We start from the raw sequence: 13,262 nt of genomic DNA, 5'->3' as shown, positions 1-13,262 counted from the left end.
TCACGTATCGTGGTTGGGATAGAATTCCAAGTATGAGATGCACGAACAGAAAAACTGGCTTGACCAAAGGCACTTTTTCTGAATGGAACTACACAGTCACCTCTAGAGCCTGCCGCTCTTGATGGCACAGACAGCCGAAGCATGTACTGTGGCAGAAACATCACTTTATTCCAATATATATATATATATACAGATTACTCAATAATATATTCAATAGTAAATTCAAAATACAAGTACAAGACTGGTTTCAGTCTTTAAAAAGTCCAGGCTGTCGACACATCTGATAGTCGCCATAAAGAAAACTAACGAAATCAATCAGATGAAATGTTTCATAGCAAAGACAATGTGATCCGTTCCTCAGCACAGCTAACTCTGCTGCTGGCGTCGCACTTCCTTCACCGCCGATGTATGCGAGTCCCCGAGTCCCAGAGCAAATGGCTATATGCAACTGGGAGACGCAGTGATGTCTGTTGCCATGAAATCTTTCAGAATCATTGAGCCAGCGAGTAATCCCTACATCTGCTCTGCTTACTCAGTTTTTTGCAACACATGTGAAGGAAGCACTGTGACTCTGCTAAAATAGACTTACTTCTCGTCGTGTTCAGCGGTGAGAGAAGCCCACACACACACCACCCTCCTGACAAGAGTGCCTCTCTACAGGAATCCTGACGGTTGACAAACTACAAACACCTCACTCCCCCTCATGATGTTTCAGTACCTGTTAGTTTATTTTGACAGATGCATTGCAGGTTCTGGGAGGCTTTGCAACTTATGGAAAGGATCATGATGGCTTCTGCACGCTCAGTTTTTTTTTGTCCCACGTGGGTGTGTGTGTGTGTGAAAGCAGGTCATTTTCCATGTGTTTCTGCAATAGCATTATGTTTGTGTGTTTTGTACTGTGTGTCTGTCACAGCACTTACACTTAACTCCAAGGCGAACAGCGCTGTATCGGACACCTCTTGAGGTGTGGGGAGGATATCAGTAAGCTGACCAGGAAGCTGTGGCTCTAGGCAAAGTCAAGCACAATGTTGTTCCGCTCAAGGGCAATCTGATGCAGATGCAACTCTACTGAAAGATTTCCTTTAGCCTTTGTAATGCTAAATGTAGTGTGTGTGCCATTTTATTGTGTCATTTACCTCTTTATTTTTTCCTGCAGTTGTGCATTCAATCTCCAGTGTTCCAGAAAATACGGGAACAGCAGGAACCAACTTGTAATCGAAATAGTTAAGGTGGCATTTTTTTATTTGTATACTTTCAAGGCAGTATTCAAGCTCTACTTGAACAGAGACAATAGAAAACTATTAAACTTCAATATCCAGAATATAAATGCATGCTAATCGATGACACCAGAAAAGGGTCGACGATTAGCGCTTCCTCCTGGATGGCAAATGTGTGTTTTCTTTCATTTCCAGAAGCGGTGTGTGTATTAGGTTATTTATTAAGTTGCTGTTTGAACAGTTACCGTACTTCAATTGATGATAAACAAGATGCAGCAATCAATCTGGATTTACTGTTTACATTAGCAAGTATTACAGTACATACTGTATATGCAGTACATGTGTATCTACGTAGGCCTGTGGGCAACAGGGGACGTGAAGTCCGTGTGCTTTGTCTCCCCACCCACTCTATGAAGATAAAAGTCGCATTGCGAGAGAATGATGCATTGTTTCCCTGCTTTATTCAAGAGCCAACATGAATACCTCAAGCCACCTCGCACATGAAACCATTAGAAACTGTCATTTGGGGCAGTGGGTCCTCTGTCCTTTGAAGTTCCTGTAATATTCTTAATAATCATGAGGTTTTTTCCACTGATGTCTTCAAAGATATGACCTTGGGCACTGCTTAAAGGGAGATGGTTGGAAGGCAGAAAGGGTGTCTTGCCCAAGGTAGGTGTAAGTGTGCATCTCTGCAGTTTCACAGTTGCATGATGTCTTTGTGCATGCAATACAGGGAGGGTGTGACAGTTAAACCTGATGCTGATGTCGGGAACAGAGTCAGAGTCACTCTGCAAAAAAACCCCAAAAGAAACTGTGGTGTGATTTGACATTAAACAAGAATAGAGAGGCAAAAATATTACAACTGTTGACTGTACCTTGACAGGAAAATAGGGCACAGTGATAGGAGGTAAGACAGACGAAAATAGCCCAAAAAAAACAAACGTGTAATGAGTGAGGATGCAGAGTGCGGAATGAAAGAATGGAAAATTAATCAAAGACATCCAAAGAGATCTGAGAATGACAGTTTGGTCCTGGGAGAGGTAAATGACAGTAAATTCCTGAATGCTGACAGATGAATAGGATCCTCTCCTTAACCCGTGGGATGCACCAGCCGGCTTGTCCCGGCTAAGTGTATCGCCCTGCTTTGCTGCACTGATGTGTGAACAACAACAACAAACCAGAAGGTAAAGGGATTAACATGCTCGGTTTGTGGCCATTTATGCAGCCAGTTAAAGCATATCATTGCTTGTTTTTTGAGTTCTTTCACATTTAAACTCAGCCACTGAAGGTGAGCGATGAGAGGACTGGTGACATAAAAAAAAGAAGAAGTCGTTTTAAGATGAGCTGATTTTTTTCCTTTGTTTGGGACCGATTATTTCATCCAATTGAAAAAATGTATATAAAGTTTCTCATGTGCAGCATATGCAGAGATATTTAACAGAGACGAGGAGACCACAAGGAGACCGTTGCATCTGAAGTGTTGCCACTGGTTTCCATGAAACAAAAGCCTTTCAAACCGAGGAGATGAAAATCAAAGTAGCACCACAGAGCGGCACGCGTCACGGAGACCGACGATGGAGAAACAGCACGTCTGCAGAACAGGCTGTAGGGACAACTGGTCTTCTATGGTGAAGAACACAAAGCTTTTTTTATATATATTCAAGAGATATTTGTGAAGACATGAAATCTACATAAAAAAAACACATGCAATAAAAATGAGAATAGAATGGATCCAGTAAAACTGTTGCTAAATGCTTGTGGAGAGTCAATTTTAATAATATCTATGAATGCCTTTTGAGATTTATGGCAGACAGATAGTTGCTCCTTTATAACTGAGCGTCCCGCAGCCAAATGGAAGCCTGGGAAACAAATGATGCTCCAGCCCATCATTCTTAGCTGCAGTGATCCTGCTGGTCTTAAACCGAGACAGGAGGTGCTTCCTGCCACTCTTCCCCTGCAGATGAGCCTGTAATCGGGCCATGGAATTACCAGTGGCTGCCTTGGAGCTCTGCCCAGCTCAAACGCCCAGGGCTCTCATTAGCCACAATGTTTCTTGGGCTCTTAAATATCAAACACCTCTTTGTGCTGGAGGCTTATCCGCTCCTTAGCCTACAGCTATCCCCTCGGTGCTCTGCTGTGTGTGCATGTGTGGGATGTTAGTGTGAGTGTATGTGCACCAGCGCACATCTGGGTAAGTGTCTGAGCACATCTTAATAATACACATGCCACTGTACTTACTTGCATGTACATTAATGCTTTGCAGTAACACGTAGCTCACTTTCTGATAATCGAGGCTCGTAGAGAAGGATGCCCTGATTTGGTTAATATGTTATTTATCTATGCAGCAGCACGTGTTTCTGAGAGCAATAGCAGCACAATATATATATATATATTTTAAAACCTGGGTCTAAGGCTAATTCACAAACCATTGTAGACAACAAATAGTGCTATACATGACCTATAGGGTGATTGGAACATTTCACAAGCGATCAAGGCATAAAATAGTTTGAAAAATGAGGAGCAAATGAAAATCTAACTGTAAAAATATCAATTCCTACGACAACTGAAGACTAAATACTGCACTGACAATGCAAGTAATAACCTTGAAAAACTACCCGTGATCTCCAAATTTATGATGCATAGCCTTATAGATCAGGGATTGATTCAGAATGTTATTAAAGTCAGAGAATTTCTCCACGAAGTCCATTAAATTTACATACCCCAATTATAGGAGGCTTACGAGGCTCTACATCAATTGCTCCATGAGTGCTTAGTGTTTAATGAATGCAGTTCCATCATCTGATCACACAGGAGGAAGATTTGTTCCAAATGCAACCTGTACCTTTAACGTGTGTCCAATCAAGACACAAGTGCACACCTGTTTACAACTTATTGTAATGTAAAGTACATCTACTAATTGTCACAACTGCATAAATTGCACAATTATGTCATTTCCAATGTGAACATACACAGCGAGGTTTTGTACGTGGAGACACATTACAATGAACATTCATTGTTTTCCCTCACTGGGAGCAGACAAAGGAATAACACCTGTCCCTTCATTCAAAATAAATAGAATAAAAAGAGAAGAGAAGCGAGGAATAAGCAGACAACCAGCGCGGGAATTGTGGCGACACTTTAAACCCAACGTGAAGGTTTTATGAAAGTGATCATTGAGAGCATTTTCTTTCTTCAATATGATATTTAGATGTCTAATTATTCCACCATTCCACTTAAAGTACTGCACTGCGTTACAAATCCTTCTACTAATATGTGATTTATATCTCAGCCCCTGGGGTGTGTTGCTGACAAAACATCGACAGCAATCCCTTCGTGTGGCCTTATTGTTTGCAACATGAACCATCTCGTCGTGCTTCCACGCTATGTGGAGGATTTGAAGCAGTCGTTTCATGTGTATAAACCAAGACGTCAAAGTCACAGTGGTGACGGTGCTGCTCAAAAGTGGGAGGATTTTTTTTTTTCTCATAAAAATGAAAACAGGTTGTCATTTTCTTCAAGCTAAACTGGTTAATGGCTCTATGAAAACCTTAACCAAGAAAAGCCAGTTAAAATTCCAAAATCAGCGCCGTTTATGAACAATCAGCTGGTGTAGCAGCTTTTAACTCCAGCAGTAAGAGAACGTTTTTATTTGTCTGAGCTGTCACAACAATTATAATCTAGAGAAATCAGCCTTGAATCAGCAAATAATTATACAAATTGTACTTGACACTTCCTGCAGTCGTACTGACATAGCAGACAGGGAGTCTCATCAATCAGTAATCTATGAAAATAACACACATTTATCTGAAAAACAAGGCGCCTATCTCTGATGAACCTGACATGTCCGATCGCTTGTATGTGATGTGGCATCTTTCGTGTGCATGCGCATTCAGAACTATCCTGCTCCGACACTAAACCCCAATGTGCTGGAATAAATGGAAACGCTGCAAACATCAGTCATCTGAAGATGACAGAGGGATGACTGTGGGATAGTTCAGCGATTATGAATGAAAGCAAGAGCTGCATCACCTGCCAGGAACGATCCAAAAATTCACTCGGAGCCGAAATGCGATTCTTGACATCACAGTTAAGAGCTGTGAGTTTCTGTGTGAGTAAAGAGAGATTCTCGGAACCCTGACACCTGTTCAGGAACTCAAGATGACGAGGCGCACAATCGCCCGAGTCTAAATGTTAGAGGCAATACCAGACCCACAAAGGGACACGTTTGATCTTCACCTCAGTCAGTTTGGTAGCTTTTAACATTTTGGTGCAAATGTCATTCAGCAACATGTTCAGGACCTTTTTTTTTGCTCAAGCAGTGCAACTGTATAAGACTATTGAACTATAAGAACAGGGAAGTCTAGTACAGATATAAAAGGTAAAATGATGAAATCTTACCGTGATCCTCAACGGAGAAATGGAAGGCATCGGAAGTAGCATTTTCTTCCTTCCGTAATACGTAGCAGACGTTCACGTCGTCGATATCCGCTGTCACGAGAAAACAGTAACTTTGACTTAATAAAATGACAACAGCAAATATTTTTCACGCCTTATACGCAGGTGCAAACGTCAGTGTGAGATGATGCGTGATGAAATATTATGCAATCTCCTTTGCTCCGACTTGAAGCTGGATGATGGCTTCATTAAATATTGTGCATCAATTAGCCATTGATGATCATGCTGAGCCACACAAAAAGCCTAAAACACATTGTATTGTGGTCATTTAGCTTGTTCAAACACGTCTGTTGAAGTGTTCAAAGGCTTCAGCAACGCTTCAACAGCAGGCCTTTACTGATCCTGTTCCTTATCGGCACAGCGTGAAATACTTTATACCAGAGAGCGTTCTGAAAGTCATGCATCCGTAAGCCAGGGCGATTAGGCTGCATCCTCAAATCCAAGGCAGCTCCTGGCTGAACCCACCAAAAACATTTTTAATCCCGAACCGTATGGGTTTTTTTTGTGTGTCGCCAGCCCAGAAAATCAGGTGACAATAAATGTTTCAATGACAGGGAGGCTGAGAATGTTAAAAACAGGGTTGCGATGGGCACAGACACTTAAACAGCTGTTTTCTACCTGCTCTGAATTATAGGCCACCGCATGCATTTTGTTTTTTCCCCCCCCACCGTTCTCCAGACATTTCTTACAGGGAAATCATCGAGGCTGTGAAAGGGCTTGGCCTCTGCAAACCATCGCCTTCAATAATAGATGGCTGCGGAAGGAGGTTCATAAAAGTGTAAACCCTTGACTCCTGGCTGGGACGCATCTGAAACCTCTTAGGTGGCTTCTTGTCTCTCCTCCTTCCCTTCAAAAGTGAGACATGGATTAAAAAATAAATAAAAATGTAACAGCGTAACCACTGTACATTTTATACACCGCACCGTGATGCTACTCAAATTGGGGTTCGTGTTTTCAATTAGCGGGTGGTAATCTAATCATAGAGAAGAGAAAAGCACAAAAACAATATATGCTCTACATGGCGTGGCAGAGCCTTGAACCTAAGGACCTCGCAAATATCAGTCAACGTTGTGAAGCAGGGGCGCAACGGTCATCAAATATTTAAAGGGAACGCCTCATGGGATGTGCCCTGGAAATGGAATGAGTAAATAAAGAGCAAGGGATTGTCTCTTTCACCTGACTGGTTTCTCTGACGACCCCGTTTCACTCAGTCACTCTCTCACGCCCCTTTTCCCCTCATTCTTTATTTCTCTCATGCCACCCAAACCTCCCCCCCTTTTCCCTGCCTCATTTGCACTCTTCCACTTTACTTGCTCTATCTGCCCCCCCACCTTATGCCCCTATTTGCTCTCTTTCTCACCGCACTCTTGTCTCATCTGCGGCACAGAGGTTGTCAGAAGTGTCCCGTCTCCTTCGGCGCCTGAAGATCACCTATCTCACGCCGTATTCTCAGGCCCTGTTGGTGCTTTTATGCAGAAGCTGTGGTGAATTTCCTTACTTGTCTCTCATAATTGCTCCAGTACGGAATGAAATGCTGCACTGATTGCACTGCTTTAAACGTAAATCAGCGGCGGGATTTTATCGCCTGCAAAACGATTTGTAAATTCACCCTTCAGGTGGTATTTCTCGCCTCTCGTCTTGGGGTTACGTAAAGTTTTGGCATTTTACGAGGGCTGCGCAAGTTGCAATAAATCGTTTTGAACACGGCCGACTTGGTCAAACCATCACCGTGCGCCGCAACTCAAATGCCATCCTGTCACTAAAAGGTCTGCACTGACCTTTTCACACAATCCTCTACTCCTGTCCTGCTTCATTTAACAAACCGCTGTAGAAAGCATCAGAAGTGAAAATTTGCCCCGGGGACAGCAAAAATAATACATTATTCATTCCTCACATCTCCAAGACACTGGCGAAACATCAAGCCTCTAACTTTTCTGTCTGCTAATTAGGATTTGATGAACAAGGCACATCAAAATCAGACTCCAAACCTGCATTCGCCACACATTATACACACATAATTACTCCATGAATTAAAACATTAGGTATCTAGTGTGGAAAATAATTCTCACTTGCCCTTTTTGAGGATGCTTGATACAGGTATTCATGTCTGAGGTTAAAGAGAATCAGATTGCAAATTAGGTTCTTGCAAAATGTCATGAAGTGATAATGCGAGTTTTGGAAATCTTTAAAGACGAGTCAGTGATGTAATGTATTTTGACAAAAATGCAACTGTCATTCGATGAGATTATATGACAGTGGAATAACCTCTGTGTAGTTATTTACCACAACCCCCGAACAACACTTAATAAAAATCATTATTTCAGAGCTCACCTTGACTAAATGAGTTGACAGAGTTGTTTCCTCGCCCCACGTTAATGATGTAGCCGTACTTGGGCTGAGCGCTGATGTGGAACACCAGGGAGGCTGGCTTACTGTCCCTGTCCTCTGCTCGCAGCACTTTGGGGCTAATAGGGAACCCCAGGTGGCCTGCGGCCAACATCTTCAAGGTGGGGGCACCTTTGTTCACCACAATCTGGGGGACACCGTTGTCGATGGCCGCAATGGTGATTTCCATGGTTTGGGGCCGCCTCGTTTCAAAAAGAGTGTCAGGGAAAACAAAAAACCCAGCGTGTGTGCCATCGCTGAGGGTAAAGGAGAAGGAGTCCTGCGAGGATTCGCTTCCGTCGTGTTTGTAGCTGATGAGGTTCTCGTCGAGGTCGTGTTTGGTGAAGCTGGTGATGGGCGTGGACCAGTTGTACAGGAGCTTCCCGTGGACAGGCAGCCGGGTGACGGTGAACTTCAGCAGCTCCTCTGCCGTGTCCCGGTCCTCCGCAGTGAGCTCAAATGGTGTGATCAGCTTAATCTGCCCCTCCGTGACAAGTAAACTATTTATAGTAACTACAGGTTTCTTATTATCAACATCGACAATGGATACCCTGAACGTTCGGAAAATAGGGTTGTAGCCATCCGTGACTTCAAACTCAAAACTGTCCCGCTTCACTTCGTCATCAGAGGTGTGGATGTAGAAAATCTTACTGCCGGCCAGTTGGAGCTGAGTGAAAGACGCAATGGGAACCCCGGGAGTGTCTGTACACTCCAAGTGGCCTCGGACGGGGGGCATGGTGATGGTGAAGGCCAAGTTCTCATCGGGGCTGTTGAGGTCAGTTGTGCTGAGCAGGTCTGTGGTCAAAGTAACTCGACCACCTTCCTTCAGAGAAACGCCTTTACTGACCACATCAGGAAACACTCGGTCAATGCTGCCCACAGTAATGTAGAAGTAACTATCAATAAGTGGGTTCATCCCATCTGTGATGTCAAATTTAACTAAGTCCCTGATGCCCTCCTGGCCATTGTGCGTGTAACTTATGAGCCCTGCGTCGACTTCAGGTTGGGTGAAATTCATTCCGGGTGCGATGTTCTCCAGGGACCCGGATGGGAGTTTCCTCTGCAGGAGGCCCTGACCAGGACCAAATCGGATGATATATGTAAGCAAACTGTCGTCTGAATCTAAATCTGTAGCTTTGAGCACTTTGCTGTTGATCTCTTTGGTCTCCCCAATTCCCACCTCCAGACCGTCATTTATCAGCATCCTGGGGGTCTCGTCGTCGACAGCGACAATCAAAACCGTGGCTGTTTTGTGCACGGAGTGCGTTCCATCCGTGAGCGTGACATCAAAGCTGTCTTCAGTTGTATCTGAGTCATCGTGGTCATAAATAATACTTGATGCCTCCCGTATCTGCTCCAAAGTGAAATTAGTCACCAAAACCGAGCCTGTGGGTAGCTGATTTAAAATGGCACCGTGTTTGGGAGGCTCAGAAATGATGAGTAGCAGTTCCCCTGGCGGGATATCGGCATCTGCCCCGTTCAGGATCGTAGTGTCGATGGCGACGTTCATCCCCTCCATCACGACTATCTCCCTCACACAGAGCTCTGGCTTCTCATCATTCGACGGGATGATAACAATTGGGAAGAAATGGTTCTCTGCTAAATTGATGCCATCAGAGCACCTGAATGTGAACCTGTCCTCCACTGGCTCTACCCCTCTGTGAATGCTCTGCACATAGAAGATATTCCCAGCTCTGATGTCTCTGAGGGTAAAAGCACTGATAGCCGTTCCTGATCTGGACTTTTCCGAGCCCGGGGCAGGTGATACATTTTCCACATAGCCCGCGGAAGGCTGGGCGACGATTGTGCAAAGGATATCATCTGTTGGAGTGTCGTTATCGCCGGCGTTCAAATGCTGAGGGCCAATGCTGCGTCTCTCCCCTTCAGCGACTCTAAATCGAATCCCCAGTCTGACCTCAGGGGCCTGGCTGTCAACAGGAAGGATGGCGACTCCAACTCGTACTCCGGTGACCTTGTTGCCGCCGACTGTCCAATCATCAGACATGTCTGTGAGAGTCAGATTGAAGCCGTCCCGCTTAGAGGTGAGCCCTACCTCGCCACTGGTGTGCGCATACACAACCACACCGTTAATGATATCAGCCTGTGTGAACATCGTGGCGGCGATGCCGTTCACCAATATTTCACCCATAACCGGAGGATCTTCCACAATAAAGGTCAGCCGAAGGTCATCCGTGTCATCATCGCGGCCTCGAATCACGTCAGTTGTGATTTCTGTGGTTCCGTTTTCCAGCACATCCAAATGGGAGCCGATTGTTCCCGGGGGCAGGCTGAGGGTTGGCGTTTCATCATCGACGGGCTTCACATTAACTTTAACCATCACAGCCACAATGTGAATCCCGTCACTAACATCCAGCTGAAATCCATCGCTCATCGTCTCCTCCCCACTATGAATGTATGATATCTTCCCCTCAAAGATATCCTTGATACTGAAAACCCGTGTTTTCTCGTGGTCAGTGAATGCAACCTGGACTCGGCCATGTCTGGGGGGCTGGCTCAGAGTGAAGCTGATCTTTTCGCTTGGAGTGTCTTGGTCTGTGGCGTCGAGCTCAGCGATGCTTATGACGTGAATGCCGCGTTCAAACACTGTAAAGCCCGTGTTTGTGACCTGAGGGGGTTTGTTATTGACAGGCTGGAAGTAGATGGTGAAAGCCCCCGCTGCACTGTTCCCAGCTGTGTCCTCGACGGTGTAATGAAACTGCACAACGTGGGCTGTGATTCCAAGCTCAACATCTGGGGGGCTGTACGAGATCTTGTGGTGGTTGATTTGAGCTTGCGTAAACTCAGTCACGTCCGTTTCTGGACTCTCTGTCAGAACCAAAGACCCAAAGGAGATCGGATTGTTTTCATCTGTATCTGTCGGGGGCCGGATAACTGTATATTTGAGGTCACGGTCCTCAGAGTCCAAATCAGTGTAGCGCAGGACCTCTTTGCTAAAGTGAGTGAGTTTATACTCCTGGACAGTCGTATGCAAGGTCGTGCCTGGGAATAACTCGGGGGCGACATCATCTATGGGTAACACCCGGATCACAAACGCACTCTCTTCCGACTCATTCGGGGGGTCGTTGTCGTCCTGAACTGTGAAAACAAACTGATCCGTGACGGCTTCCGTGTTGTGAGGACCCGTGTGCTTGTAGAACAGCTTCCCGTCGGTAATGTCCCTCTGGAGCCACTCCGTCACCTCCTTCTCGTACACTTCATCCTCAGCGTTGAACTTCCACGTCGAGGGGTCCTCCGGGGCATCCGCCTGCCTCAAGAGCACCGCGCCAACGGTGGAAGCAGGGGGGGCAACGGTGAATCTAATGGTCGAGTCCTCAGAGTCGATATCAGCAGCGCTGAGCGCGAGGGGAGAGATGAGCGTCATGCGGGTTTTGAACAGCACCAAGCCAGTGTTGGCATTTATAATGGGCGGCTCATCATCAGTCGGAACCACTGTAATGGGGAAAAGGAATTCGACTTCATGTTTTCCATCCGACATCTTGAAGATAATGCTGTCACTGTACGTGTCGCTGCCGTCGTGCCGGTACACGACAACTCCTGCGGTAAGGTCAGCGGGCGTGAAGGATTTCCTGCGAGAGCCCAGCACCGTGAGGTCCCCGTGGAACAGCCCATCCACCACGGTGATGGCGACGAAGTCCAGGTTGTCTTCGTCACTGATCTCCAGGTTGTGGGTGCTGAAGAGGGGACGGGACTGCCCCTCGTAGAGTAGCTGACCCGTGTTTCGGGTCACAACCGGTGCCAGGGAGTTCATTGGCTTCACAACTATCATGAAGGCGAAGGGGACTGAGACGAGCCCGTCCGCGTCCACCACCTCGAGCTCGAGCTGGAAAATCCGCTCGGTGTCCGAGTCCAAGGCCGGGGCGTTGTAAGCTATTTTGAGATCGCGCAGGTCTCTCTGGTAGAAGGACGTGATGGGGAGGTTCCTGTCATCGGTGCTGACGATGTAGCCCTCCTCGTAAGCCAGGGGAGCGGTGATGTTGAAAATAAGCTCGTCTGGATCCGACTCTGCGTCTTCAGCAGCCAGCATGTCAGGGGTGAGCGCGGTCATGACAAACTGGCTAACTTCCATCATCATCATGGACACAAAGCTGGGCTTGGGGGGGGTGTTCTCCTCCCCCTCTTTAATGCGAACCATCAGATGGAAATACTCCCGTTTCAGCAGGTTGCTTTCCTTGTCATGCAGCTCCGCAACCATGGGGACGCAGTCCCTGTTTGGAGACTTCAGGTCAAACGTGTGCTCGTAGCGGACAGCGGCTTGTGTGAATTCATCACAGTCCATCATCTGAGAAAGAGCCCCCCCATCGATCAGCCTCCCGTACCTGGGCGGCGCGCTGCCGCCGGACAGCGAGGCCACCTCGCATTTATGAGCGTCTCTGTCATAAGTAAACTCTAAAATCCTCCCGTCGATGGGATCGCTGATCCCTTTCAGGTGATCCACGGTGAGAGGCAAGTTTTTGGTGAGCAATTCCAGCTGCGTAAAAACTACTTCAACTTGCGCCACGAACGGGATGATAACGGTCTCGGATCGCGCGTCATACCTGAGCTGCAGCCGCACTCTGTCTGTGGCCGGACTCCTCGACCCGTAGTGGGAGTACGTCACGTCGTGCGGGCCGAAATCACACGGAAACTTTTTGGGAGAGAGATGCCCCGGTCTCCGTGACGGCGGGGCGTCATCCAGCACGGTGACGCTGCATCGGTCTCCCGGCTGCGTCTGGATGACTAAATCATTGACGGGGTCGATGAAGACCGATCTCCCGAAAGGCACGCGCATCCCGTTGTTGGCCACTAAGATTGCGTCTTCGGATAGTTCGGATCTCAGTGCGTAAAATAATCCAGCGCTGTCAGGCTGCGAGAAAACAATGCACGGCACCGACAAACACAGGAGAAGTCTGTGGAACATCTTGGCAAATCAGCCGCCCTGTGAAGGCGATGTAAAAAATAAAAAAAAATAAAAGAATCATTAAAGTCCGCTGGATGTCTGCACGAAGGCTCCCACGCATCTATCCCACCGGACCCTCAACATGCTCCGCGAGAAGAGCGCGCAGGAGTTTTAACTTCAGACACTTGCGAGCCTGCGTAAAAGGCGCTGCCGCCCATGACGCGCCGTATTGGAGGCTCAGCGAGGGCTTGTTGTCCCAGCCTCGCAGCGATTGGACAGTTCAGCCGAGAGTGACGGGGGGGGGGGGG

General features: G+C 46.7%; 1 protein-coding gene across 1 annotated transcript in view; it reads right to left on the bottom strand.

Annotated features, from left to right (window-relative positions):
- LOC137900236 (FRAS1-related extracellular matrix protein 2-like) overlaps positions 1-12,975 on the bottom strand; it is a 49,742-nt gene extending 36,767 nt beyond the window's left edge. Inside the window, exons 1-2 of the mRNA XM_068744297.1 lie at positions 8,004-12,975; positions 5,616-5,705 (exon numbers count right to left, since the gene is read on the bottom strand). Coding sequence (XP_068600398.1) covers positions 5,616-5,705; positions 8,004-12,975 — 5,062 coding nt within the window. The remainder of the gene's footprint in view (positions 1-5,615; positions 5,706-8,003) is intronic.
- Between the last annotated feature and the right edge of the window lie 287 nt (positions 12,976-13,262).

Source organism: Brachionichthys hirsutus, chromosome 10, assembly GCF_040956055.1.
Source record: "Brachionichthys hirsutus isolate HB-005 chromosome 10, CSIRO-AGI_Bhir_v1, whole genome shotgun sequence".
Classification (NCBI taxonomy): domain Eukaryota; kingdom Metazoa; phylum Chordata; class Actinopteri; order Lophiiformes; family Brachionichthyidae; genus Brachionichthys; species Brachionichthys hirsutus.
The sequence above is the reverse complement of the archived record's forward strand: the minus strand, read 5'-3'. Positions and strand labels throughout refer to the sequence as shown.